Raw genomic sequence first — 24,869 nt, forward strand, 5'->3', positions numbered from 1 at the left:
GAACATGCACTGGCAGATAGAACAAACAGAAGTCCTTATGACTGACTTTCTTCAAACTTCTTTGCAGATACAGGGTCACATAAAATGGTAATAAAACATCAAACTTGAGAAACTGCAATGACTGTGAAATGAACAGTCATAGGAAAGAGCCTGTTCTCCTATGAAGCTACAACTTAATCCACTTATTTACATCTTCTCCCTCTCCTTATCTGATCTCTACCACCTCCACATTTTCTACCATGTGATTCTCTCCACCACAGAAACAATTTCTACATCATCTATGTCAGTCTCTAGTACATATAGAAAAAAAGGAAAAGTTTTATGAGAACTCCTAGACCATCAAAAAATGTCACACAAAATGCTGATGCTTCTCTGGAGCTTACCAATGCTCCAGTCTTTGTTATGATCTACTGTATCTATTTTCAGGCATTACCTGACAGTAATAACACATTCTCTCTCCATTGGACCCAAACCCTTTGCAGGGCTCAATGGAGAACTTTCACATAGATATTTACACTATCCAGATCTGCTACAGCTCTTCAATTTAATTTTAAAATGATTACTGCAGATAGCAGAGCTTCAGTCATACTGACTTACAGTTACAGTTTATTCTTTAGTAATTTAATATGCTATTTCAAATCAATTACTTGTATTTTATCTATTCCACTTCACAGAGACACACTGAACTAAGACATTAATACTGACACAATAGTTATCAAATTTTCAAGTAGTACAGACATAAAAATGAACACATCATAACTGCATATTTTAATGGAAAATGAAACAATCATTCAGTACTTAATATATTGCAGGATTTTTTTTTTCCTTCTCAAGTAAGTTATTTTATTGTGTAACCACAACATATATGTAACATGCCTTACCAGAGATGGTCAGCATTAACAGCATCATCGTACAATAAAATATATAGGCAAAACCCTCCAACCACCAAGGCGTGGAATGTGGACACTGTCCTGAAAAAGAGATCACAGTCACAAGGAGGTACTGCCATTCACAACTTCCCATACTGTGCTTAAGGCAGGGTGTTTCCAAAGGCATTCTCAGCTGCAACCAGATACTTCTGTGGAAGACAATCATCTGTTCTCTATGCTGCATCCAACCACTTACACAATGACAGGTGGGAAAAAATTAGGAATCTCTTAGATTGGAGTGGGATTGGCAATATTAGATACAAAGTAGAGTCTTAAAATTAACAGAGATCTAAATTTTCCTCCAATTATCCCATATATGAATGAATTCTTAAAGACAGTAGGACACCTAGCTGTCTAACAAATGTTTTCTGTATTGCTCCATTTGCTGGAAAATGTGTATGCAATTTCATACTCAGATTAGCCCAGGAGTCCTGCAACAGCAGGTTTCTCCTTTCAGGCACCAAATTAAAAGACCTATAATAAGTCTAGTTTGGAAGGTGGCGTTAAACAAAAAAATCATGGTAGATTCTGGTTTTCAAAGAGAAAACTTGTATAACAATACATTGTAGCTGAGTAGCCAAGGTATAATAGCTACATGTTTATATCAATTAGAAGCTTTGTATTGGACAAGGGAAATATGAAATAAATGTCACAGTAATCAAAGTTGCCTTGTCCCTACCTGGGTACTAGACACACTTTTTTCTCCAAAGACAACAGTCTCCAGTTTACAGGCTGCATGCACAGTGTAGATAAACTCTGCAGGTTAGCAAGCATGCACCTACAGAGAAATATCTATTTACAGAAACCTCAGCAGGGTTTCTGCCAGCACACAGGCCAGGGCCACTCCTGCCCTTTCAGGCCACATGAATTCTTGGAAGGTGGAACAATGCAATGGGCATGGGTCCAAAATGTGCAACCTTTCTGCTCTAGCCATGGGTTTAACATGTCTATAAACTGCATCTAATACTGTGTAGCTACTGTCTGCTTTCCCACTTTCCAAGTGTCACTAGAAAGAAAAAAAAATGATGTGAAAAAATATCCATAGGGAATCACAGATACTGTTTGAAAGATGAAAACAAAGTTCAGTCTGTATGATTTGAAACACTTCACACTATATTCACAGCACCAACAATATATACACAAATGCACCGATGCTGTTAGTTATTATTCTTGTCTTTGTACATATAGAACACATGTATTTGGAAGTGATTAATATTTTAGACGTCCTTAAGGCACTCTCAGGAGTCTAAGCTCTACCATGCAAGATTTGAAGAAAACATCTTACTTCCTGCAGAAGACTTTCTAAAGTAAAGAAAGAGGTTATAATCCCTACTTCATTTCCAGAAGTTATATTATTATCTATTGGCAATAGAAGATTCTTTAATTTTTCATAAAGGAGACTGTATTTACAGTTTGATTCAAGAGTGCCGCTGTGCTATTTTCAGCAGCTTTTTCAATAGTGTTCCAGAAAATGAATGGAGATTAGTACAATATGAGTAGTCAAAAACTGGATGAGAACAATTAATAATCATTACAGCACAGGCTGCACTTCTGCCCTCTCTTCTTTTAACAAAGAAAAAAAATTTAATTATCAGAATTTCAATGATAATTAATAGTTTAATTAAAAGGTCAACTCTTGTAACACAGGATTTAAAAAGATAGGAACTTTTTTTTTTAGAAACAAAGCAGAGCATGTGATATTGGCGTCTGAGAAATACCTGGAATTTTTGAACTTGAGGAGACAACAATGCTGCAAGAAGGAAAACTTGCCCTAAAATATAGCTCATTAGTTTACAGCTGTAATTTGTCTTTGAAGAGTCTGTTTATCTGAACCTTAGTGTTTAGAATACAAGCTACACACAAGTAAAACACTTGATGGTGGTGAAATAAAAGGAAGAAAAAAAGAAAAGAAAAAGCAGCAGATTTCCTCTTTAACTGGACTTTGAAGCTTCTCCACAGAAGACAGGGAAGAAGGGAAATAGTACAACAGTCCATTTTAATAAGGAATCTAGGTCAAGCTATCAAGCTCCGTACATTTCCTTGAAATTTTTGTCAAAGCTTGCATCCTTTAACTCCTCATTAAGCTGCAAACAAAAAAAGTTGCACTGCTAGGTTGCAGACTTGCTCCTTTATTAGTATACGTATTTTTTGTATTTTATTTATATGTATTTTTTTTCACAACTACTTAATAGCAGTACAAGCATGTATTATAGGAGAAGTGACAGGAATATATGCATAACAACTTAAAGAGTTCTACTACATCTGTGACAAAATATAGTTTTTAACTCAATTTGAGTGTCCACATACTTTAGATTCCAGAAGCAATTACTTTACTGGTTCATAATTCTTGGAAGGTCAGAATGAACAAACTGACAGCATGGAAAATACAGTCAAGAGCTGCAGCTCAAATGCTTGATTACAAAGCTCTCCAAACTGTAACAATATATTTTCAATGCTACAGCTCATTTCAGGCAGATGCCCTCTTCCAGACCCAGCTGAGCTGATAAAAATGCATAACCATCCTCTGTGCCAGTTTCCTTAACACTGCCAACAGAATCATTTGTGTGTGCACTCCCTACACCAGTTCAATATAGAACAAAACAACAACCATCTACTTGTAAATAATTTAAATGAAACCAACTGCTTTTACTGGGGCATAGTAACATCTCTACCTGCAGAGCTCTCTGCAGAATAAATACATACTCATCTGTATTCTCTGAACTTGCAAGATACTCCTGGAAGCCTCTCTTCAAAGTACTGGGGTGACAGGGCAGTTTGACAAAACACTGTGTTTGGTTAGCAGAGCTGAAGTAACACAAGCACAGCTAGTCTTTCTTTCCCTTCATGCCCTCCTCAGTTAAAACATCCACAAGATGCTGATGAACCATGCTTTATGTTTCACGCCTTCTAACTCCTGAACTGGATGAAGCCTGGGATCACAACCCATCTGTGTGCTAGCATCTCCATCCTGCTATCAACCCCCAAAAAAACCCAAAAACATGTGCAAAGAGAAAAAAAAGGACATAGTCTGGGGTACTGTATCAAGTTAAGCAGTTAAACACTTCATTACAAAGTAGCCCAGAGATTACGGAGCAGCTTATTTCCTGCACACTTGTGATGTGTAAAACAATTCATGTTATTATGCAAAGCACTATACCAGCGTAGTGCTACCAGGCATGGGGTAAGTTCTCATAAAGCCTATTATACAGTTCAAAGGCCATTTGATGTGGCTTATAGACAATAGTTCAGCTTCACAGGGGAACAATTTAGTTTACTTCCCCTGTCTGCATCTATTGTTAATTGTAACAGAGCAATAAAGCTAAGCCGCACTGATATTGTAAACTGGCATTCTACACGGTTGTTCTGGCAGATAGGTAATTATTCAAAGGGGGAACTGAAATCAAGATGGGGCCTTTAAGAACACTGCAAGTGGACATTTGCCAAACTGAAGGGCAAGGCTATTTGAGTTGCTAATGCTGCCTGGAACAATGGAAACAACTTTAAAAGTATCCACCTGATGCTAAAGAGCACTGCAGAGGAGTAGAGATGCAACTAACACACTTTGAGTGCAGTGACAAACATACAGTACACATTTTTGAGCTTAAAATTTGGGAAACATCTGAAAAAATATTTTAAAATTGTAATAGGCTCCTCAAAGTTAGACTGTACCAATTAACTTCAACTGGAGAACCTTGTGTGCTATATACACCCTCTCAGAATAGTATGTTGCAAATAAAACCTCACTGAGCATCCCATTTTCAATTACTGTCTTATACTTCCCTTAAGGCTTAAAAGACTCATGGGTCAAACAAGTTTCTAGAAGTCCTGTATCTGAGGAGACAAGTGAAATGCAGGTGGATCCATCCCACTTATGACAGTGCAGAAATACAAAGAGAGTGAGGAATGTCTTTGGACTGAGTTTCCACAACTCCTTCCTGCATGTGTACCCTGCATCTGCTATAGCTCTCCCCTCCTCCTGCTGCAGTCTCCTTCCCCAACAACAGACACATGAACCTGACTCTCTTCAACACTACACCAAAGCTTCATTAAATTCCTTGGAAAACCTTAATCTATATAAAACAGCTTGTAGTGTAACAGCACCAGCAAAAGAGAGAGCAAACTGCTTTGCTCCCAAAAGCATGTTGAGAGATACACTGGGATTTAGAATAAATAGCAATAGTTTTGATTTTCATACATGTTTGGAAAGGAATTTTTTATCTCTTCTCTTTAGCAGAAGCATTGCAGACCATCCCTTCAGCTCACTACCTCTCACCAGTAACCGCTTTATTTTTGTATTGACCTTCACTTGGGCATCACTGTCCAACAAAATGTTTAATGTACAGATGTTAGTAATGCTTTGTTTCCGTGAAGGGACCTCAATATTTCACATGCATTATTTGTTCAGTGCCTAGAGCCAGCCCTCTGATCTTTACAAACATTTAGCTAATAGGGTCTTCTTCAGTCTCACACATACACACAGGTGGTTCAAGTGTCCATGATTTCAGGTAGGTCATTAACTCCTGCTGTTTTGAACACTCTACCTTGAATTCCATTCGATCTTCCTTTTTTGGCTGAGATTGTTAAAACCAGGTGTTATTCGTGTTGACACCCAAGAACTTAGAACGTGGAACAGGAGCTGAAATACAGTAAAACTGGCAACAGCAATGCCAATAGTCAGGTTGCTGAAGGAAGCCATTGTTCTTCAGCCTGTGAAGAGAAGCAGAAGGTAATTTCATTCTATTCTCCATTTAATTATTTTAAGCAAACACAGAAAGTATTTTTGACAGCAAACTTATCAACAGAAATATTATTCACTAAAAGTTTCTACTTAAGCATTAACAGTATAAAAGTATGCCCTAGCTTTTACACAAGTGGAATTTTGGTTTTGGGTTTTTTTTAATATTTGCATATTATACAGTTTTGTGGCCTAAAATTGCATGTATTTCACCTACACAGAAAAGGCAGTGAAGACCACTGACCAAGGCAACTGCCAGCTCTCCGTTTCAACAACCTCCAAAATTAAAACTTGTTTCATCACTGCCAGATTGACTGCTGCCAACAGAATTTTAAAACGCAACAATGAAATCAGATAAGCACAGAAGAGAGGTTTTTGGGTCAGCCCAGAGAAGCAGCAGCCTCACTGCAGCTCTGTTTGTACACTTTCCAGAGACAGCAGCTCTCAATTCACACTGTGCTCAGTTGAGAGCTCGTGACACTCTGTAGGCTATCGCATTCGAGCTTGCTTCCTTCACAAAAGCCTAACCTTCGCACACACCGTGGAAAGCTTCCTATCATCAGGGCTGATCGGATGTTCAGCTACTTCACGAGGTCTAAATACCAACACAATTCCAAACGTAAGCGTAGGTCGCTAAATGCTTCAGTCATTTTTCCTGAGTCGCCAGTATTTCCAGTACAGAATGGTCTTTTCCCAGAAGCCACAACCTTGTGACATGCATCTCCGATTTGACAGTGGTTTACACTCCAAGACTGGCAAAAATTACAAACTCAAAAACTGTCAATTGATATTAAGTTGAACTGGAAAGAGGAAAAAAAGCCAAATATTCCAAATATTTAAATAATTATTTTAATACCTATTAAAAATCTGCTATCACTTATCTTAGTTTTGCTTAAGAAAATATCTAAAAATTAAATTAAGACTTTCAGGACAGCATAATTTGATGTTACTACAGCAACCTAATGGCCAGCAAAAGTGGTACAATGATATAATACATTTATGTCCACCTTTATTTCCCATGCATTACAGAATGAGTGAACATGCCTTAGATTTTTGAAATTGTATCTGCATTGCAGATGGTAAGAAACTTGAACTCCAGAAGGAAAAAACACATGAAAAAGACCACCATAATAACAAAACAATAACTTTATAAAAAATTAAGTACAATATTCTCATTTTGGGGTGTAAATGGTGAGTATATTAAAACACATAGATCAGAAAAAACACACTTTCAGCTTCAAAGATACAGAAGCAGAAGGTTCAATGGTCTCAAACTTTTCCCCCCTCTACCTCTTTCTTTTCTATTTATTCTCCCAGAACTGAAGACAATAAAAGTTCCTCTGACTAGTACCCACAGAACTACATGCATAAAAACAGAATGCAGGACAAATAAGAGCAGATTTGCTGAATAAAACCTGCCTCTACCATGTCAATTTCAAGTGCTTACTTCAGACCCACTTTAATTCTGTCCTAGGGACGCCACAATTCTTGGAACACATTTTATGGGCTCCTAGGGCCTACCTTCCTGCCCAGCTGAACCCAAAAGGAATCCAGCTTGCATGCTCTGGGACAGCTACGCAACACAAATCACAGGTGGTGATTGGAAGAGTCAGTTCATAAATGCATTTTTAATCCAAACTAAAATTTTTATGTAAACACATTGCAGTGCATTGCATCAAACTAACTGATTCCAGTTGTTTTCTCATGACCTGTTCTAGTGCAGCAGCATATAAGTCCTGCATACTTTTTAACCAAAACTTCCAATTTCAATTACCATCCTGAATATTCAGTGTTCTCGATTCTCCACACACTTCTCCATTTGCCTCCACTGACCAAGAAGACACAAAATACAAACCAAACTTTATATCCTTTTTGAATAGTGTAAAGTACCAGAGACAACAGGTTTAAGCTCAATTTTCTAAAACCTTACAATTTGAAGGAATAAAATGATTTAGTAGCTACGAGTTTAAACCCACTGAGAAGCACTGTATAGTGTCCAGTTCCAGATTCTAACCCCAGGGATAAAACTCTGTTATTACATTATCTCATCTGTAGCAACCAAGTCTTCTCTTGGACCACATAAGGAAAAAAAAAAATATCAGTTGGTTTAATTAATGAAGGAAGCCAAAATCCAGGTTAAGTACAATTCTCTTCAGAAAAATAGCAAAACCACTGAGCATTAACAACACCTACTTTTGACTAAAATATAGCAATTCTCATGATGCTACATTTCATTCATCTGCAGCAACTACACTAGTATCTCTGAGTTCCAAAGATACTGACATAATGTCCTGGGCAAGAGAAAACCGTGTTTTGTTTTGTTTCCTTAGTACCAGAAGATTATATTAGGTAAGTAATGTTTCAGCTTTTGATAGGTGTTCATTTTAGTACAGATTATGGAATTAAACAAACATCCCTTGAAAGAATTGCATTAGAAGACTAGAGGGAGCTGGTACAGGGAACTCATTTTTAGAAAGGTACTTGCATGGAAAGTGCATGACCTGACCTTCAGCAAATGCCCATGCAGGAGAATGGTACAATGGTTTTAGAGAAGAGAGGCGGACAAAAACTTATTCTCTAAGCCTCTGTGGCTGGTCTCACAGATGCTCAAGTTTTGCAAGCCTGATTTCATATATGCTTATCAAGATGCTGTTAAAGTGTAGTGACTACCAAGTCCCGAATAGTTTTGTTTTAGCTCAGCAATTAACAGTGTCATATTTTAATTCAACCCAAGGACCAGGTGTAAATACAGTATTTCACACATATTCAGCTATAAACACTGTCTCGTATTTATAGGTTGTTATTTTCTCATATCTCTAGGTTGTTTTCAACTGTATCCTGTTTTACATGAAAATTAACCAGGTTTTACAGATTTTCATTTACAAGAAAAATTATTCATGTTGCTGAACCTAAACAGCTTATTGTATTGTGATTGTTGACTTAAGACAAGGACAATTAGTTTCTGATTATAATTTTCCTTGATAAGAGGCCAAAGTTAGTAAGCCAGGCTGCTTCAATTACACTGTGGGTTTTTTTCCAAGTATCTTCTTGTAGCTGTACAGCAAAGTCTGATCAAGATAGAGAACTTCATGGATTATGTATGCACAGACACTTTATCACCCAAACTGCATAGTCATTGATTACTGTTCTGTCAGCTGATAGGGGTTTGAGCTAATGGGAGGCTGGGAGGGGAGGAGGTTTAGTGTAACTACTTTGTAATGCAGGAAAAACACTATAATATACACGTTGCTTCTTCACCATGAGTATTTGCCTTGCTTACCCAAAATTACTGTCTTAACCATTTTGTTAGACATTAATTACATATGATCAGAACTTCACTCTTGTAGCTTTCCAATGAAGCCTTTAGGTAAATAAATATTACCAAACACTTGAAACTAACATTTTTAAGCAAGATAGTGCTTACATGGCTAGTGTGATTTCAAATTACTCTATTGACCCAAAAACTTCGAAAAGGTTAATAACATAGTTTTTTTCATCACACTTCTTAAGACCTAAAAATATGCTGGTTTTCATTTTCTATTAACACGCAGTGGTTTTCCTTCAATTCTGTTTCTGCTTGAAATTTAGAAGAAAAAACAATATCCATTCACTCCCAATATGATAACACCATGAACTCCCGACAGAAACAAGTTGGCATTTAATGAAAGAGGATAAAGGAGCAGGAAAGCTGTCAAGTGTTGCACCATCAAAAACATTAAGCATTTACGTTCTCCTCATCTTGCTGTTCTCACACCAACTTTTCACATTATAAAAATAAGAAATGTAACAGCATAGCCACCAGACATGGTAAGAAGGTGCAGTGGAAGGTTTAAGGCCCACAGCCCTTCTTACTTTCTTCGGGGCTGGATTTCAAGATGCGTCGGATCAATTTCCAAACAAGATTACACCGTAAAGCTGCTACTGATACCAGGACATCGCATGAAGTACTGCGCTCTCCTGATCCGCTTAAAACTGAAAGCCAAATCCAATAGCTGTAAAACTTGTCAGACCAATTTGCAGAGAGCAATGCTAGACTACCGACTGCTTCCACATTTTATGCCCAGTAATAAAACATCTGCAGTGCCGGAGCTTTGCTGTACTCTTGGCTCTGAATGGTAGTTCCTATGCGTTTGATATCTTACTTAGCTCAATAAACCCCGTAAAGGAGAAACACAACAAAATTCAAGCTACTCACACTTAAGCCGTTCCCTTTTCTATTTAAGGCTATTCACACCCTAAACTCCATTCAGCTTTCTGCTCTTACAACACCAAAGCAACCGGCAGATAAAGCACGCTTCTTGTAAAGCCAGGGTACTCAGGGTGAGGTGGCCGCTGCGATATCATTTGCCAAATTTCCTCAAGCCCCGCAAGCGGTCTGGAGCCGCTAAGCCCCCGACAGGGAACCCGCCCAGTGTCGGGGGGCGCGGGGGGCCCCCAGGCTGACCGCGAGGGCCGCTGCCCCCGAGCCGGGCATTACCTCGCCGTCCCGGTCACCCGCGGCGCCCGCCGTTCGCACCGGCCCCGAGCGGCCGCCGGCGGGCGGGCAGGAGCGCGGAGGCAGCGGGCAGGAGCGGGCAGGAGCGGGCAGGAGCGCACAAGCAGCGGGCAGGCGGCGGCAGGAGCGCGCAGGCAGCGGGCAGGAACGCGCACCCTCCGCGCTCGCTCCGGCCGCGGCCAGGCGCTGCCGCGGCGGCGGGAGGAGGCGGCCCCGCGCCGCCGCCTGCGGCTTGCGGCCCTCGGGGGCCGCCCCGCGCTGAGGGAGGGAAGGGGCCGCTCCGCGCAGCCCCGCGGGGCGGGGGAAAGGGGCCGCACCGCCCCCGCCCCGCCAGCCCCGGCCTCTCAGCGCCCCACCGCCTTCCCTCCCCGCCCGCCGCACCTGGGAGCGGGGCTACGGGGGCTGCGGTGCCGCCTCCTCCTCCTCCATGCCTTCCCCGCGGCGTCGGGGACGGGACAGCCCTTCCCGGGCGCAGGATGCTCCGGCGGGGATCGGGTTGCGGCAGCCGTAGCCTTAAAGGGGCCGAGCCGCCGCCGCCACCTGCCGCCGGGCTCCGCTCGCCGCCTCCGAGGGGCCGCGGCTTCCCCGGACCCTCCCTCCCGGCCGCCCGCCCCGCGCTGGAGGCCGCCGCCCCCTCTCCACAGCCGCCCCCGCCGAGGGCCGCGCAGAGCGGGGCTTGATAGCCACGGAAATGGCCCGGGACTGTCCTGCGGCTCCTCAGAGCGGCCCGGGCGGTCACCGGACCGGCCGCGCGGGCAGCGCTCCCCGCCGGCCACCGCCGCTGCCACCGCGAGCTGCCAGCGTGGGCACACGGGCCCTGAACGCTGCCCAGAGTACGTGGTGTTTGTGCTGGGGCAGGTAAAGGCCAGTCCGGCACAGTGCCTCACCTCCCAACAGCATTTCAGTCACTGCGTCTCTCACTTACACAGCCCGGTTGTCTGAAATATGTCACGGGAAAAAATGCTGATGTGACCGCGCGTGCCCTAGGAATCCATTTATGCACTCCTTGGGAGAACTGTACAGCAGAGTCATGGGGAACACACCCATCCTAGAGAGAAAAGGTATTGCCAATACTTGCTATTTACTAAATTCAGTGCTGTGATTTATGACAAAATATTTTTTAATTTTGTTTTTAAGCTGTTGTGTTGAAAAACAGAACCAAAGTTATGCTGACAAAATTAAATATGATAGAGGTAGTCTTTCACCAACTAGAAAATGTAATGTTCATGACTGTTACTCTTGGCATTCTTCTGCTATCATCCACATCCTAAACCACCTCAACTTTACACTTCCATTAGTGATTTCTGATCAATAAATTAAGAATTCTCTTCTAACAAAATAATGATGAAGGTATTAATATATATCTCACCCTATAGTTTAAGCTGCAGCTGACAATCATCTGCCCCACTATGTACACTGATCTCTCTTGCAAGACATCTCCCACAGCAGGAATGCTGTGGCTTAAGCCTGAACAGATTGGCTTGTCTTAATGCGCCAGTCTGCAAAACGCAGAAACCCAGGTGCTGATTAATGAGGCATTGAGCCATTCCTGCTGCAGAAGTGGGAACCTGTGGGAAGTGGGCAAGGCACACTGCCAGCATCTCTAACTGTTTCCAGCCAGCTTGGCCTATTCCATTGCTGGGCATGAACCAACTACCAGGCATTTGTGTAAACATCAGAAATACTGAAGTTTGATTTCCTGTGGACTTGTGTCTTATGACTGACCAGCTTTTGAACTGATTTTTGTAAACAAAATTTTACGAAACATCCTCAGACAAGTGAAGGGGATCCAGTTCCTGCTTTCAACCTCCTACCATTTCAAAAAAAGATAGACAAATAAAGACAGCAATATAATTTCAACACAGTATCAACACAATCACTTAATTTCTTAGTGAAATTAAGATTAAAATGTCATGCTTTACTCTGATGCCGTATCACTGCTGCTATAAATGAATACTTCAACCTATTTTCTACTACATCTGCAATTTTCAGTGAATCAGAACAGCCACTAAATCCTAAGATCTGTATGGTGGGATCATAAACCACTTTCAAGATGACATAAACCATAAAAATTCCAAGTGAATTTTTTTCTTCCTTAATTCACCACCCAAAGAACAGCCCTCACTTTTTGCTTAATACAGTATCTGTGACTTCAAAGTTTCTTTACACATACTCCTTGCTCTTTTAAGTTGTAACAGCTAACAGCTGTGACACCAGTACTCCATATGAACGAGCAGCAGACTTCTGGGGTGGCAGAGGACCTGCAGTGGCACTAAAGGCATGAATGGTTGTCCTTGGGCCTGAAGGCACTGGCAAGGACTCTTTCCTCTCATGGTTTCCTCTCAAGAAGCAAAGGCCAAAGGCTCTGAACAGCAAGCTCTGGCAGATTTATCTGCTGTGTTTTAAGATATGATTTCTCTCAACTGCCTGAGGTCATGATCATTCTAGGAGAGTACAACAATGAAAGTAGATATTCTCTAAACATTCCAGCCTGTGACCTGGAGTCTCCACCGTAAGAGTGTGATAATACCTAACAGCAGAGTAAGCCGGACACTTGAGAGCAGTAATGTCTTAAGCTGAACAGGTAACTCTGTCAAAGACCACTTATTAGAGCTCTAAGCCTCAAAACAACCCACCACCATTATGCACTTAAAGGTTAGAAAGCATCTAGAAGACAAACCAGACTCTCCCCAAGCCTCTGTATCAGGCCTGTGTAGCACACAGCGTACCAAAGAATTCCTTTGGCCCAGTGTTCTGCGTAGGTGAAAGAAACAAGTTTGTCCTGCCTCGCTGCTCTCTCCTTGGCCTGAGATCAGCACGTTGTTGAGCATGCAGCAGATTGTCACCAGAGGCAATGGCCTCTTTCAGCAGCCCCATAACATGTGCTGGGCTGAGAGCTGCTGACTGTAAAGCTGAGAATGGTGATGCACTGAGGATTCCTGACTGGCAACTGCTCTCCACAAGAGCACACAGCAGGGTACCTCTCACACTTCAGACAAAGAAAATTGGCAAATAAAAAAGAATTAGCTATGGGGAAGCATGAAGGCACTGCAGTAGAAGGGAGATGTGTAGACATGGTTAGATACAGCTACCATATCCAGGTTGCCTTAGATTGTTCGCGTGTCCTCTTTTCCAACCAGAATTGTTTTCCAGGGAGATTTTGAGAACTGTGTATGTCTATGATTCTTGGTATCTAATAATCTCATTATGTTACTGCATATGTCTCAACCTTGGATGTCCCATGTTCAGCAACCCCAAAGACCTCAGAGCAAACACCATAGGCCTATATTCTATAGGCAGTGTAATGCAACAAAACTAAGGGAGTGCTCTACCACTCCTAAAAAGTGTTGAATGAAGAGACCACACAATTACTTTGAGCATTTCCAGTAAGTCCTAAAACTACAAGGCTTACTGTACTTGCATGATGCAACTGGTGCACTTTTTTCTGCATCAGAAATAGAGTAGCCAAAGGGTGGGATAAAGAGCCACCAGAGCAGTATCACAGCCAGCTGGCTGCTGTACAGTGACCATAATCTGGCTTTCACAGCTAATACACCTCTTCCTCCCTCCCTTGTGATGTGCAGCCACCATCTTCCAGCTGCTGCAAACCAAACCTGCTAAATGGCAACTGCCAAGAATTTTCCTGGGTAACAGCTGCAACTTCTGTAGTTCAAGCTTCAGAACAGAAGGGAAGTACTGGCAAAGGCCTTGCTAAAGTGAGCTTCAGAACAGAGATTTAGCCACACAAGGCAAAAAATAAGAGTATATTCCATATTAACATATATGCAAAGCAAAGGTAGGGAGCACAGGGAGATATCATAGTAGCATTTTCAGGTAGCAGCATAATTGTGTTGGCTTCTGCTGAATCATTTATACTATGTAAGAGAAAAACAGGGCTGTGCTTCTCATCTATCCTTAAATTACAATAAAACTTCTTGATTGTATTGATGATTTTCAATTTCATGTCAATTAGACCCATTAATTCCATAAGTGAAGAGCAAATTTGGATAAAATGGATGGGATTTGTTACAACAGGGTAGTACCTGGAAGGCAGCCCAAGAAAAGTAAGTCAAAGTCTACAGTAATCTATCCCCAGCTGAGTTGTACACACCTGTTCCGTACCCTTCTCCTTCTGGAATTACTTTCAGAATGACGCTTCAAGTATGGTAAAAATTTGTTGTCAGATGACTGCTCACACTAAAATCTGCAAGAGGGATGTGACCATGAAAGAAAAATACACAGTAACCTTTCCAAAGTATGCCCGTAATTTCAGAATCGTGCTTTTCCAGAGCTGAGCCTCCTTCTGCCAAGAATGAACCTTTATCATGATTGCTGTACTGAAAAGTGAGACACAGGTGAGAAAGAAAAATACTTTTAAAGCATTTGAAGATTACTTCAGTTGTGATTTTAAATTTTCACAGGGCGTACTAATCTTTCTGTCTGAATTTACCCACTGTAGTAAGAATAGATCCTAATGAATGTTTAAAGCCTGAGCAGTTTATGAAAGAAATTATATAACATGGTGTTGTAGAAGCAGTGGATTGAATTCAGTGACCTAAAAAGTGCTCACATTTATTTCTGTCTTGGGAAGTTCCTAGGTCTACCTTCCAGCAGCAAGATATATTCCCAGAAAATCAATTATACATGTAAGCAAAAATATCATGGAGATTAAAGAACATATGAAAGAGCAAGCTCAACTCTTCTTTCAGAACACTGTGAATCAAGAGTAACTTCACTGAAACCAATGAGTTACAGTGGTGTGAGTGAGAAAAGAACCAGCTCCATTGTCTGAAAATTACTCAGACCACCCATGGAGTCCAATCACAGGAACTGCAGGCAGCTAATATTGCAGCATTTAATTCAGAAAGCCCAAGACTGAAAAGAGAAGACTGAAAAGAAAGGATCAGAATTTTGTTTCGGTAAAAAAAAAACAAACCCTGAAAAATAGCAGGAAAATGGTGAATGGAAAAGAAAACAAAATACTCCATTTCTAAAAAAATCCTCCCTCTCAAAAAAAAATTTGCATAGACCAAAGAACAAATCTGTATGCTTTGGGCTTTTTTTTTAACACCCTGCAGGTACCCAGTTAACAATGTCTGAGCTGTATGCTTCCCTGAAGGGAAAGTGTTATCTTGGCTTTACAAACAGCAGACACATTTTGTGAGTTGATGCATACTGTGCTACACCTACTCAGATGAGTCCTGCAGAATGAGTGTCACACCTTTCCAGCATAGGTCACTGTAACATATCATACCACATTTTTAGGTAATAATGTACCTTCCCTTTCCCCGCTTTAGTTTATTCCCTCTAAACACACACTCCATTTTTCATCTGAGGTCAGTGAGTTTAACTTTCCCAGCTCCTGTCACCTCCCACTTGGGAGAGCATTTCTGCCAGTAGTACTTACTGTCCATAAGAGAACAAAGCCTTGTTTCTGGAAAGCTGTCTGTTCACGAACCTCTTCCTGGCCCTTCTTTAGTCTTCTTCCAGTTTTTCTGTCTTCTCCATTTATGTGTCTCATCACACCCTGTCTCTTCCATCCATTTACACCTCACCTGCAGCATTACCCTCTCCATTGGTATTATTGTCCTGATTAGAACTGTCCAGAAGCCACTGAGGACCTGTAAAACAGCACATTGTGAGCTTACCATGCTGCATTAGAAACCCCTGCACTGATGCACCACGTCAGCATTATGACAAGACATCAAACCATATTAAGACAGATGTGCTGACTATTATCCACAGAATTCACAAGAACGCCATCTCTCTTTTTCTTTTCCAGGTCGTTCTGTCTTCTCTCATTCTGTCTCCTCCTTTTTCCCCTATTCTACTTTTGTATTCTATTTTACTATTACCTTTTCTTTTTCTATCACTTTATTTTCTTCCTCCCCACAGTTATCCTCCCCTGGCTTCCTTCATTGCCCACCGCACATTCCTCTGCGCATTTTCTTCCCTCTGATGTGCCTGCACAAAGGAGGATAATTCTCAGGCAGAACTGCAGCTTTGTTAGATGTGTCCTTGGCTCTTTAGTAAACAAAGCTGTAACTGGGTGCATCTTTGGGATCTCCAAACCAGAAAGGTCTAGAGAAAGCATTTCATTCACAAAGGCTTAACCCAGAGAGCTCTGAGATTTAGAAAACTTCTTGGTTCCCTAATCTCTGACATGAAGCACACCACAAACAGCAGCAGGAATCTTGAAATAATACCAGATTCTTTTCTTCACATGCACATATTTCCTTTTGCTTTGTGAGTCAAGGCTCTTAGCAACAAGAACAGTAGAACAGGGTAGTGACTAAAATTTGATGATGTCAGAACAGCAGAAAATGGAAGAAGATGTACTTTGTAATGGCATACAATTGGAAAGAATGAAATTGGTGCCAAGCAGTGCTAAAACCAAACAAAATGTTTCCCAATAATTCAACATCTAGAGGGTCAGAAAGCAATCCGGGTTTTAACGTTCTGACTGGAGGTAATTAAAACCAGCATAATTCGAGTGCAGAACAAACAGTGTTTGTTGATACATGGTATTTTATTTTATGTGGTAGCATCAGACTTTCAGGTAAAAAGATAGAGCACGTGCTTTGGATGGCATCACTCATCTGTATTCTAAAGACAGCTTCTAAGCCTTGCTTAGCCCAGTCTAAACTTTGGCACATGCCCTAGCAGCTGCACAGCATGTCACTGTGCCTCTTTCAGCACACACCACAGCGTGGAGACAATGGTTTGTAAGGATATTTTAATGGCAGATGTGTTAGCCTGAACAGGTCAAATAGCTTCTTCAGATAAAATAATTCCCTTTGAATGCTTTGTTAATTTTTTCTAGCTTTTTCAGAAAACTTTCTATCACATTTAGTGATTTTTTGATCCTCTGTTGATCTGTAAAAGCCTTGTGGAAACAAGGAAGGAAAACAGCTTGATGACACAAGGAAACAACTAAACCTGGGCTAGACTCACTTTATATATATGTCTAAATGCTGTTGAAATCTATTTTAAAAAACTGAATAAGAAAGCAAGAAATAGTTTTCCACATAGTTCTCAAAAACAGTAGTCAATGGTATTTGTAATACTTACATATTTTTCAGAGAACATGACTTTAAAATTGATATTTCTTAAATATTAAAACTTTTTGATTTAATATTTGGGGATAGATATTAAAGTGGTATCATACATTGTTTCAAAAGTAAATATAATTTGTCTTAATTCTGTCAGTTTAGGTCCAGAATGTATTATTATTTTTTCCTTTATTACTAATAATGAATTCTAGCAAAGCCCCAGTTTTTTAGCACTGCTACTTGTTAGTATTGTGATTACTTTCTAATTCTGCATTTGGACTATTGTAGATTCTTATCTAGGATTTAATTGTTAGTTTGCTTTGATATCAGGAGCTCTAGTGCTTCCCCTCCCAAGGCCTTGTTCTGTATATTAATTCATACAGACATATTTCTGTTCCTTTGACAATTCTAGTCATAGGAAGGATATCATGCTCTATACTGTTCTTTCAAATCTAAGATTTCAGACAGCAGTCCTGGTAAAAACATACAAAAAGTCAAGAAACTACAAAATAAATATAGCAGTGCTAAAGTACGGAAGGAAAGCTTACCTTTCAAATCAAGTGAGGAATTTTGTTTAGGCTTCTACTTCCAATGACAATATTCAACACCACACCTTACTGATTAGACTGATACTAGAAAAATACTGACTGTAAAACCCAAGAATACCTAAAAGTAAAGAAAATATAAAATTAATCCTAATTCTGTATGTGAGATGTATAGAGATAGATAGATAGATAGATAGATAGATAGATAGATAGATAGATAGATAGATAGATAGATAGATAGATAGATAGATATTTAAAAAGGCTAAGGTGGAAGAGTTTCACCATGAAAATGTATCATGCAAACATTTTGAGTGGATTTGAAAAGTCACTTTGTGAATTGCACCAAATACATTGTCTAACTGAATAAATTGCAGAAAAATTGCATTGTGATACACACAAATTAGAACATCTTGGTTGTGGTTTTTTCAGTGTTGCCCATATACTTTTATTTTGTTGAAACATACTCATTTTTCTCTAATAACTCTATCGGGACTGCTTGAAGAGCGAACATTTCAGCACCTGTTCATCTGATTTGCTGAATAAGGGACATTACACATCTGGAGTGCCTCTGGCAATGTCCTCTTTTTCTGTTTGGAAATTATGCTCCAGTGGAAACTCACCACTGAAAGTGGACACTTTACAATTAAAGGGAAACTGGACAACTGTAGCTGCACATACACAGACCAAAACATTCCAATCCAGTGCCATGTTCTGCAGTGCCAAGTCAGCTCTGGCCCACAAATATATCCATTCTTCAGCTTCACTTGGAACAAACCTGGTTTTTCTTTTGTGTGTACAGTACTCTTTAATGATGATTGCAGTTACAAACAGTTCATCAGTTAAATAATAATAATAATGATAATAATCATCATCATCAGGACTTATACAAGCTCTTGGCTTGACTATTAGCTACTTAGCAATTGCTTGTATTTACAATTGTATCAATCCTTAAAAACAAATGTACAATCAAAAAGACAACATATTTTTTTCTTCAAAGTATTCTAGAAAGAATGAAACTAGAAAGTATGAAATCACATGTAAGGTTTGTTTTTGGAAATTATTTATATTATTTATTTGTTTTAGCCAGTATCAGTAAATTGGAAGCTGACATTGGAAGCTGACATAAAACTTGTGTTTCCACATGTGTAAAGTTTTTTCTTTTCAGTAATATATTAATCACAAGTCAGCTAAATAATTAATACTGTAACTTAACTCTAAGCAATTGTCTCATTATCACTGTTTAATTCACAGGCGCTGGAGTCAAGCAACTAACTCTCTTGACACCTTAACGATGCATTAAATTCACAGTAACTAATGCAAATGGTTTATAATTTCCTAACATTCATTAAAACTGTAATAAAGGCAAGGACATTCTTTCCTTGTACTGTCAAACGGATAGAGAGCAGTGTTACACATTACCTGTGGCTGATGAAAAAAATTGGAGGGGTATCTGTTTTTAAATCTTATCACATAATTAAAGAGTGTTAAAGTACAGTGCAGAAGGCAAATTATATTTGCAATAGCTGTACTTTAAACTGTGACAGTTTTTCTTAACAGGGCTTACTGTGCTTGACATATTACATATTTTAACTGAACAGATAGAAGAAAAAAAAAGAATTTCCTATTTTGAAATCGTAATATTTTGTGTTGAAATAATTATACACAAGCATACAGAATTTAAAACACTGAGGTATGTTCAGCAGCCCTTCCAAACTCTGCAAAAATTTCAATTTATCTCCATCGAGAGCTAGTGAAGTCATTACATCCAATTCACTTAAATAGTACTTGATCAAATCCCCAAATCCACAGCCATACCTGGCAACATCCCCAAAACAATAGTCAATAAATGACATATTTTTAAACACAACTGCATAAAGCAAAGATGAAAGAAAAATGTGAGACGAAGAAAATGAAAGACAGTGTAGAGCAAAACCAGAAGACATTTTCCCTTCTCTTTTAATATGGCCGGTCATTTCCTGCTCCAGCATGGCATTAATTCAGTGCTAGACTTTTAGAAACCTAAACAGCTCAGAAAACTGTCCTCACTTTCAACTGAGTAGCATTTCCTTCCAGAGGAGGGTGTCAGTTCTGTTGTATTTTGAATGCTCACAAGGAGAGGAGGGAGAGAATGCAGAAGGATGGGGTGCCCTTTCCTCAAGCCTAAGAATGCTGAGGGCTGAGCACTCAAACCCAGAGCCGTGACAGCAGCAGCAGCCCCACAGCTGCCTGGGTTTCAGCCTGACAGGAAAAGCTGTGCACCCAAAACAAGCTGATAGCCTGGTCTCATCTATGTCCCTGCACAAGCAGTGGTCAAGTTTTCTGACAGCAGGAGCCCAGGAAAGGCTAAACCAATGTGCATTTCTCCTCATCCTCCTTAGAGATGCTTACCTGGAAAGCTCAGAAAAACCCCAGTCAAAAAGCAGCAGTGAATTTGTAGAGAATCCTACATGCTAACCCCCAAGTATCCTGCAAGTTTCATTTAACATTACAGATCACAAGACAGATTTTCAGGAGATTAAGAATAGACTTCAAATCTATTTTTAGGTGTGTTTTTTAAAAAAGGCCCTATTTTTACAGGCACCCAAGTGACCTCCAGGCCACTCAGTACTTCTAAGAAGTGAAACGGCAGTCTCTTTCTCCTGGCCTTTTGAATAGATAGAAGAGCATTCTTTTATATTACATTACATTACAGGGACTGCTCCCTGAACACTCTACCCAGTAATTACAACAAGTTGCATTATGTAATTTCAATGCTGTCTACTACAAAAGTTTCAGCTTCATAAAAGCACACTCAGAATGCACCCAAAAGGTTACGACACCGTGTGTCATCAAAGCCACACATACCAGCCCTCCAGACATGCTCTCAGATGCAGCAGGTTAAAGAAACATCAGCTGGCAGAGCGGCTCATGCCTGTTAGAGAAAAACATTATCCTTACAAATTGTTACTTTGATTCTAAATTCGTACATGGTATTTAGACCCAAACAAATTTCAAGAAACAACCTCCTCTCCCACTTCCAAAGACTATTTTCAGAAAACTTGACATTGCCAACAAGAGGGAAATGTTTAAATAGTAGGAGTGATGGATACCTTATTTATTGAGCTGTTGTAAACTCACAACCACTTTGCTGTGTGTCACTGAAAATTAAAGTGTACAGAAAAGCAAATGTGAATGGTAAAAAAATTAAAATTTTAAGAAGTATTTAATACGGAATAAGTCTCATTATTTGGGGAATTTGGTTCCACTTTTTTGGTATTTAGCACAAGCATTGTTTAAGTGTTCACAAGTGCTGTATTTTTATGTCTGAACAAAAGAAACTCAAATATATACGAGAAATGCCCTTATACCAGGAAGCACAGCACTAACTGTAATGTTAACATAAATATTACAGCTGTTATTGATTGCAAATACAAATCAGATCTTCTAAGATTAAATTGCTTTAATTCTAAGGACTCATAAGAAAGTGAAACTGTACTTGGCCCAAAGCAATTGAAAGTCGCAGCTGTCTAAAGGGACAAATTTTGCCACAGACTGGCTCTAACATCCGAATTCTGCCTTCAAGTGACATCAGCCAGTAGTTTGTCTCCAGTTGATCCCAAATAGTCTACTCCACTGATTAATTTAAAAAATACCTTTCCTTCCCAACCACAGAACTTATTACAACTCTTAGGACGTTATTGCTCTTCTAGAGTCTTCCAGATGCAGTTTGAATTTCTAATATTAAAGAAGAACTATGAGAAAACCAGTTAGAAGGTTTCAGGTTTTGTCTAATCAAAGAGCATACCACTTCTCACAGTGTTTCTAAAAACACTATAAGCACATAAAAAGAAATAATGGCTTCCTGAAAAAAAAGAAAAAAAAAAAATCAAGTTTACTTATGTAACATATCTGTTCTCACAAATCACTTCCATTAAAATATGCAGAAACTAAGATGCATTCTACATTACAATTTTTTCCAGTAGCAAAGCCCCAATGATTCCTGTCATTTTTCTCACCCAACTGCTTCTACCGTTTTGCTAGTTTACTCATCAGTAGTGCTGATGCAACTGTTTGTGGAGCTGCAATCTAAGCCAAAACAAAAAAAAATGACCTCATTTTAGAAAACAACAGTACACTCACTCTTGCTCATAGGAGTAATTTTAGAAACTGTAATTAGAAGGGAAAAAAAAACCCAAACATCACAAGAATTCAAAGTGCCAGTTAAGAAATCATGAATATAAGGTGTATTTCAGTTGAATGGAAAAATTCTTGTTTAACAGTTAAAGAGTTAGATCACATACAGGTGGAAACCCAGAAAGGGAATTACTGTCAGATAGCCAAAGCAGTCTACATTTCATTTCAGGGAGAAAAATAGTTTTATTTATATTCCAATTAAAGCCTTTCCTGTTGGAGACAAAAGAACCTGAAACACAAAGACTGAGCTTTGCTCAGTTCCCTTTAGTACCCAGCAGTGTAACTTTCAAAGGAAACATGCACCCCAGGTACCAGGAGGTTTCCACAGAAAATATTCACATATAAAAAGGAGAGCAGCACATCTTTCTTTGGAACATTGTCTCACAAGTGGTACATAGAAAAAATACTGTACCTATTTTTTCCTATTCAAGAGTTTCAGAGTTGAACAACAGTGGCCAATTATTTAGAACAAGTGTGGCTCATTTCTCCTTCAGTAAAGAAGTTCAAAGCTAACTTCCTGCATCAGTAGCAGAGGTGTCAGAGGCAGCCTCTGCACCTGCATCACTCCCTGTCAAATGACTTTTCAGAGCAAGAGCACCACTTCCTCCCAGACACAAGGGTCACTCACTCCCTTGCAGACTGGAGAGCAGTATCCAGCAGTAATCACTGCCTTCCTCATGGAATTCCTGTGTTTCACCTGCTTCACATTACTTAGCTAACATGTTGTGCTAAACTTTGCTTCTCATATTAACTTTCAATGCACAGCTGATGCTGAGACAGAGATTTCTCAAGGCACTTCCCAGAAGGAATCATGGCCAAGCATTCAGCACACACCTGGACGAGCAGACAGCAACCCGCTTTCTTCAGGAGTGTTAGAGTTGTTGCACTGAAGTCTCCCAGGTCCAGAACATGGTATCAAGGGAGCAGGGATTTGCCATGATGAAAAAACACAAATAAACCTATGTCCTACTGAGAAAAAGTATAATAAGCAGTGTTACACTGCAAAAGGGATCTTCATGAGCACTGCTCAGTTTTCACAAAGGAAAAAAAATCCACAAAACTTTATTGCAACTAGGTATCAGATTGTTGCCTCAGTCTTTAGTTGTTTTGACCAGTTCTACCAAATTCTGAATCCTCCCTCAAGTCTTGCAATCTTTTCTGGATACTACTTGAAAACTATATCCCTTACTCTTGCAAATTTAACAATGAGTTAGCAGACTACAAGCACTAGCTGAAGGAGTTTATGAAGCAAACTCACTGCTTAGCTTTTTAGACTACTTGAAAGTCAAAACCTTTGCTTTGCATCCAAGAAACTGTCTACTCCAAAGGTCTGCATCATTCTTATTTTTTCATGCCTTACAGCTTCCCTGTTTTTAGGTCAGTTTCTCATTAATTTCACGGAATACCTTTACAGAAGAATTCTGTATTAGAAAGGGAAGCGTATACATACAGAATAAATAACGTGAAAAGGAGAAAAGTTGAAGCTTTTTATGTCAATCTCTGTTGCTGAATTTCCAGGACTGTTTCTTGGAATAAAATGCCCAATGAAAAGCAGTTCTTTAACATTTGTGGTAGGAAAAAATAGGAGCAAAGGAAAGATCTTGAGAAGTCTTGAAAAAAAGCCACCTTAAATAAAACAATTGCTAGCTACACCTGCTCTGGCAACCAGGATAAATTCTACATCAATGACATTTATTTTCCTTGAAGAGACTACAAGTGGAGAAAAGATGACCATAAACAAAATTACTGCTTAAATTGTCTATAGAACTTACTGTCTTAACCTAGTAGTTCATGTCCTGAAAAGGTATTGTGGTACTTTCTTCTGTCATTGACTTGCACCTCTATTGTCCCTACTTATTAGCTTTATGTAGCTAATTAAGTGGAAATCAAAATGAATTCTGGAAATTTATGCATCATCAAGAGAACTTTTAATTAAAACCTTGTTGTTTCCAAATGTCAACAATGACTAGGCAGTGAGATACTTTTTGTGAGGTTACTAATTTGGGTGGGAGACAAGCTTAACATGATAATAATGGTTTTAATACTCTCTGCTTAAACCAACTGCAAAATTACATGTTACAGCGATGTAAAGAGAAAAACATAATCTCTAGAACTTTGAAGCATGAATCGGAAAGATTCACTTCAGATCCTAAAATGTCAAAGGATTACTGGAGCTTGTATCTTTTACTTGTATGACATGCAGTAACCATTGGAAGCCACAACTGGCATGTCTCTGTTAAAAATGAGAAAGGAACATTAAGCTTCCAAGGCTGGTAGGGATACCAGAAGTCCAGTTTGTTCAGGAATAAGAGGAAAAAAAAACAGCCAGAGAAACCATGTCAGGCAGATGAAGAATTGCAACGTGTTTGATCTATTGTACTCGAGGTACACAGCTGCCACGTTTCATGTTTGACAACTCACCCCATAAAGCAGTAGCGTCAAACCATACAGCTCCAGAGTTCATTGCTCCTGATTCGATGGCCAAGAGGAGGGCCTTGCTCCCTGCCAGATAATTTAAGGACAATGACGAATACACTCTTTCCTAATCATAAAATGCAGTATGTTACTCTTTCTAGCAAAGATTATGTCGCATCTGAGATTAGCCCAGAGGCTGAATCATCGCTATCTCCCAACAAAGGCCGGATGCTGACAGAGACAGAAAGAGTGCTGATCTGTTGCTCTGTGCTTCTTACTGAAATAAAAAGCTAAAGTATTACCACGAATGAAAACAGGAACCACGGCAGGCAGTGAAGTGTTAATACTCTTTATTTTATGCATTATTGCAGGCTGTGTATATTACAGCTGCATACCTGGATCAGTATCACGTGCACGCAGGAATCACGCTCCCGCAAGAATGTGCGGGTCGAGGAGCCGCACGGCCCCTGCTGCGGGCCGTGCTGAGGCAGGCGGGTCTGTCTCTCCCGGCCCTGCTGCGGGCCG

General features: G+C 39.9%; 1 protein-coding gene across 8 annotated transcripts in view; it reads right to left on the reverse strand.

Annotated features, from left to right (window-relative positions):
* TLCD4 (TLC domain containing 4) overlaps nt 1-24,863 on the reverse strand; it is a 40,496-nt gene extending 15,633 nt beyond the window's left edge. The window contains exons 1-7 of one of the 8 annotated variants that reach the window (XM_033516266.1): nt 24,351-24,863; nt 20,601-20,667; nt 17,760-17,877; nt 15,567-15,780; nt 14,271-15,048; nt 5,471-5,636; nt 882-971 (exon numbers count right to left, since the gene is read on the reverse strand). In XM_033516266.1, coding sequence (XP_033372157.1) covers nt 882-971; nt 5,471-5,625 — 245 coding nt within the window. In that variant the 5' untranslated portion in view covers nt 5,626-5,636; nt 14,271-15,048; nt 15,567-15,780; ... (1 more) ...; nt 20,601-20,667; nt 24,351-24,863. Of the gene's footprint in view, nt 1-881; nt 972-5,470; nt 5,637-6,192; nt 10,035-10,141; nt 10,227-10,540; nt 10,725-14,270; nt 15,049-15,566; nt 15,781-17,759; nt 17,878-20,600; nt 20,890-22,763; nt 22,890-24,350 lie in introns of those variants that run through there. The other 7 variants (XM_033516265.1, XM_033516269.1, XM_033516267.1 and 4 more) reach the window with 7 other exon arrangements.
* Between the last annotated feature and the right edge of the window lie 6 nt (nt 24,864-24,869).

Source organism: Parus major, chromosome 8 (assembly GCF_001522545.3).
Source record: "Parus major isolate Abel chromosome 8, Parus_major1.1, whole genome shotgun sequence".
NCBI lineage: Eukaryota > Metazoa > Chordata > Aves > Passeriformes > Paridae > Parus > Parus major.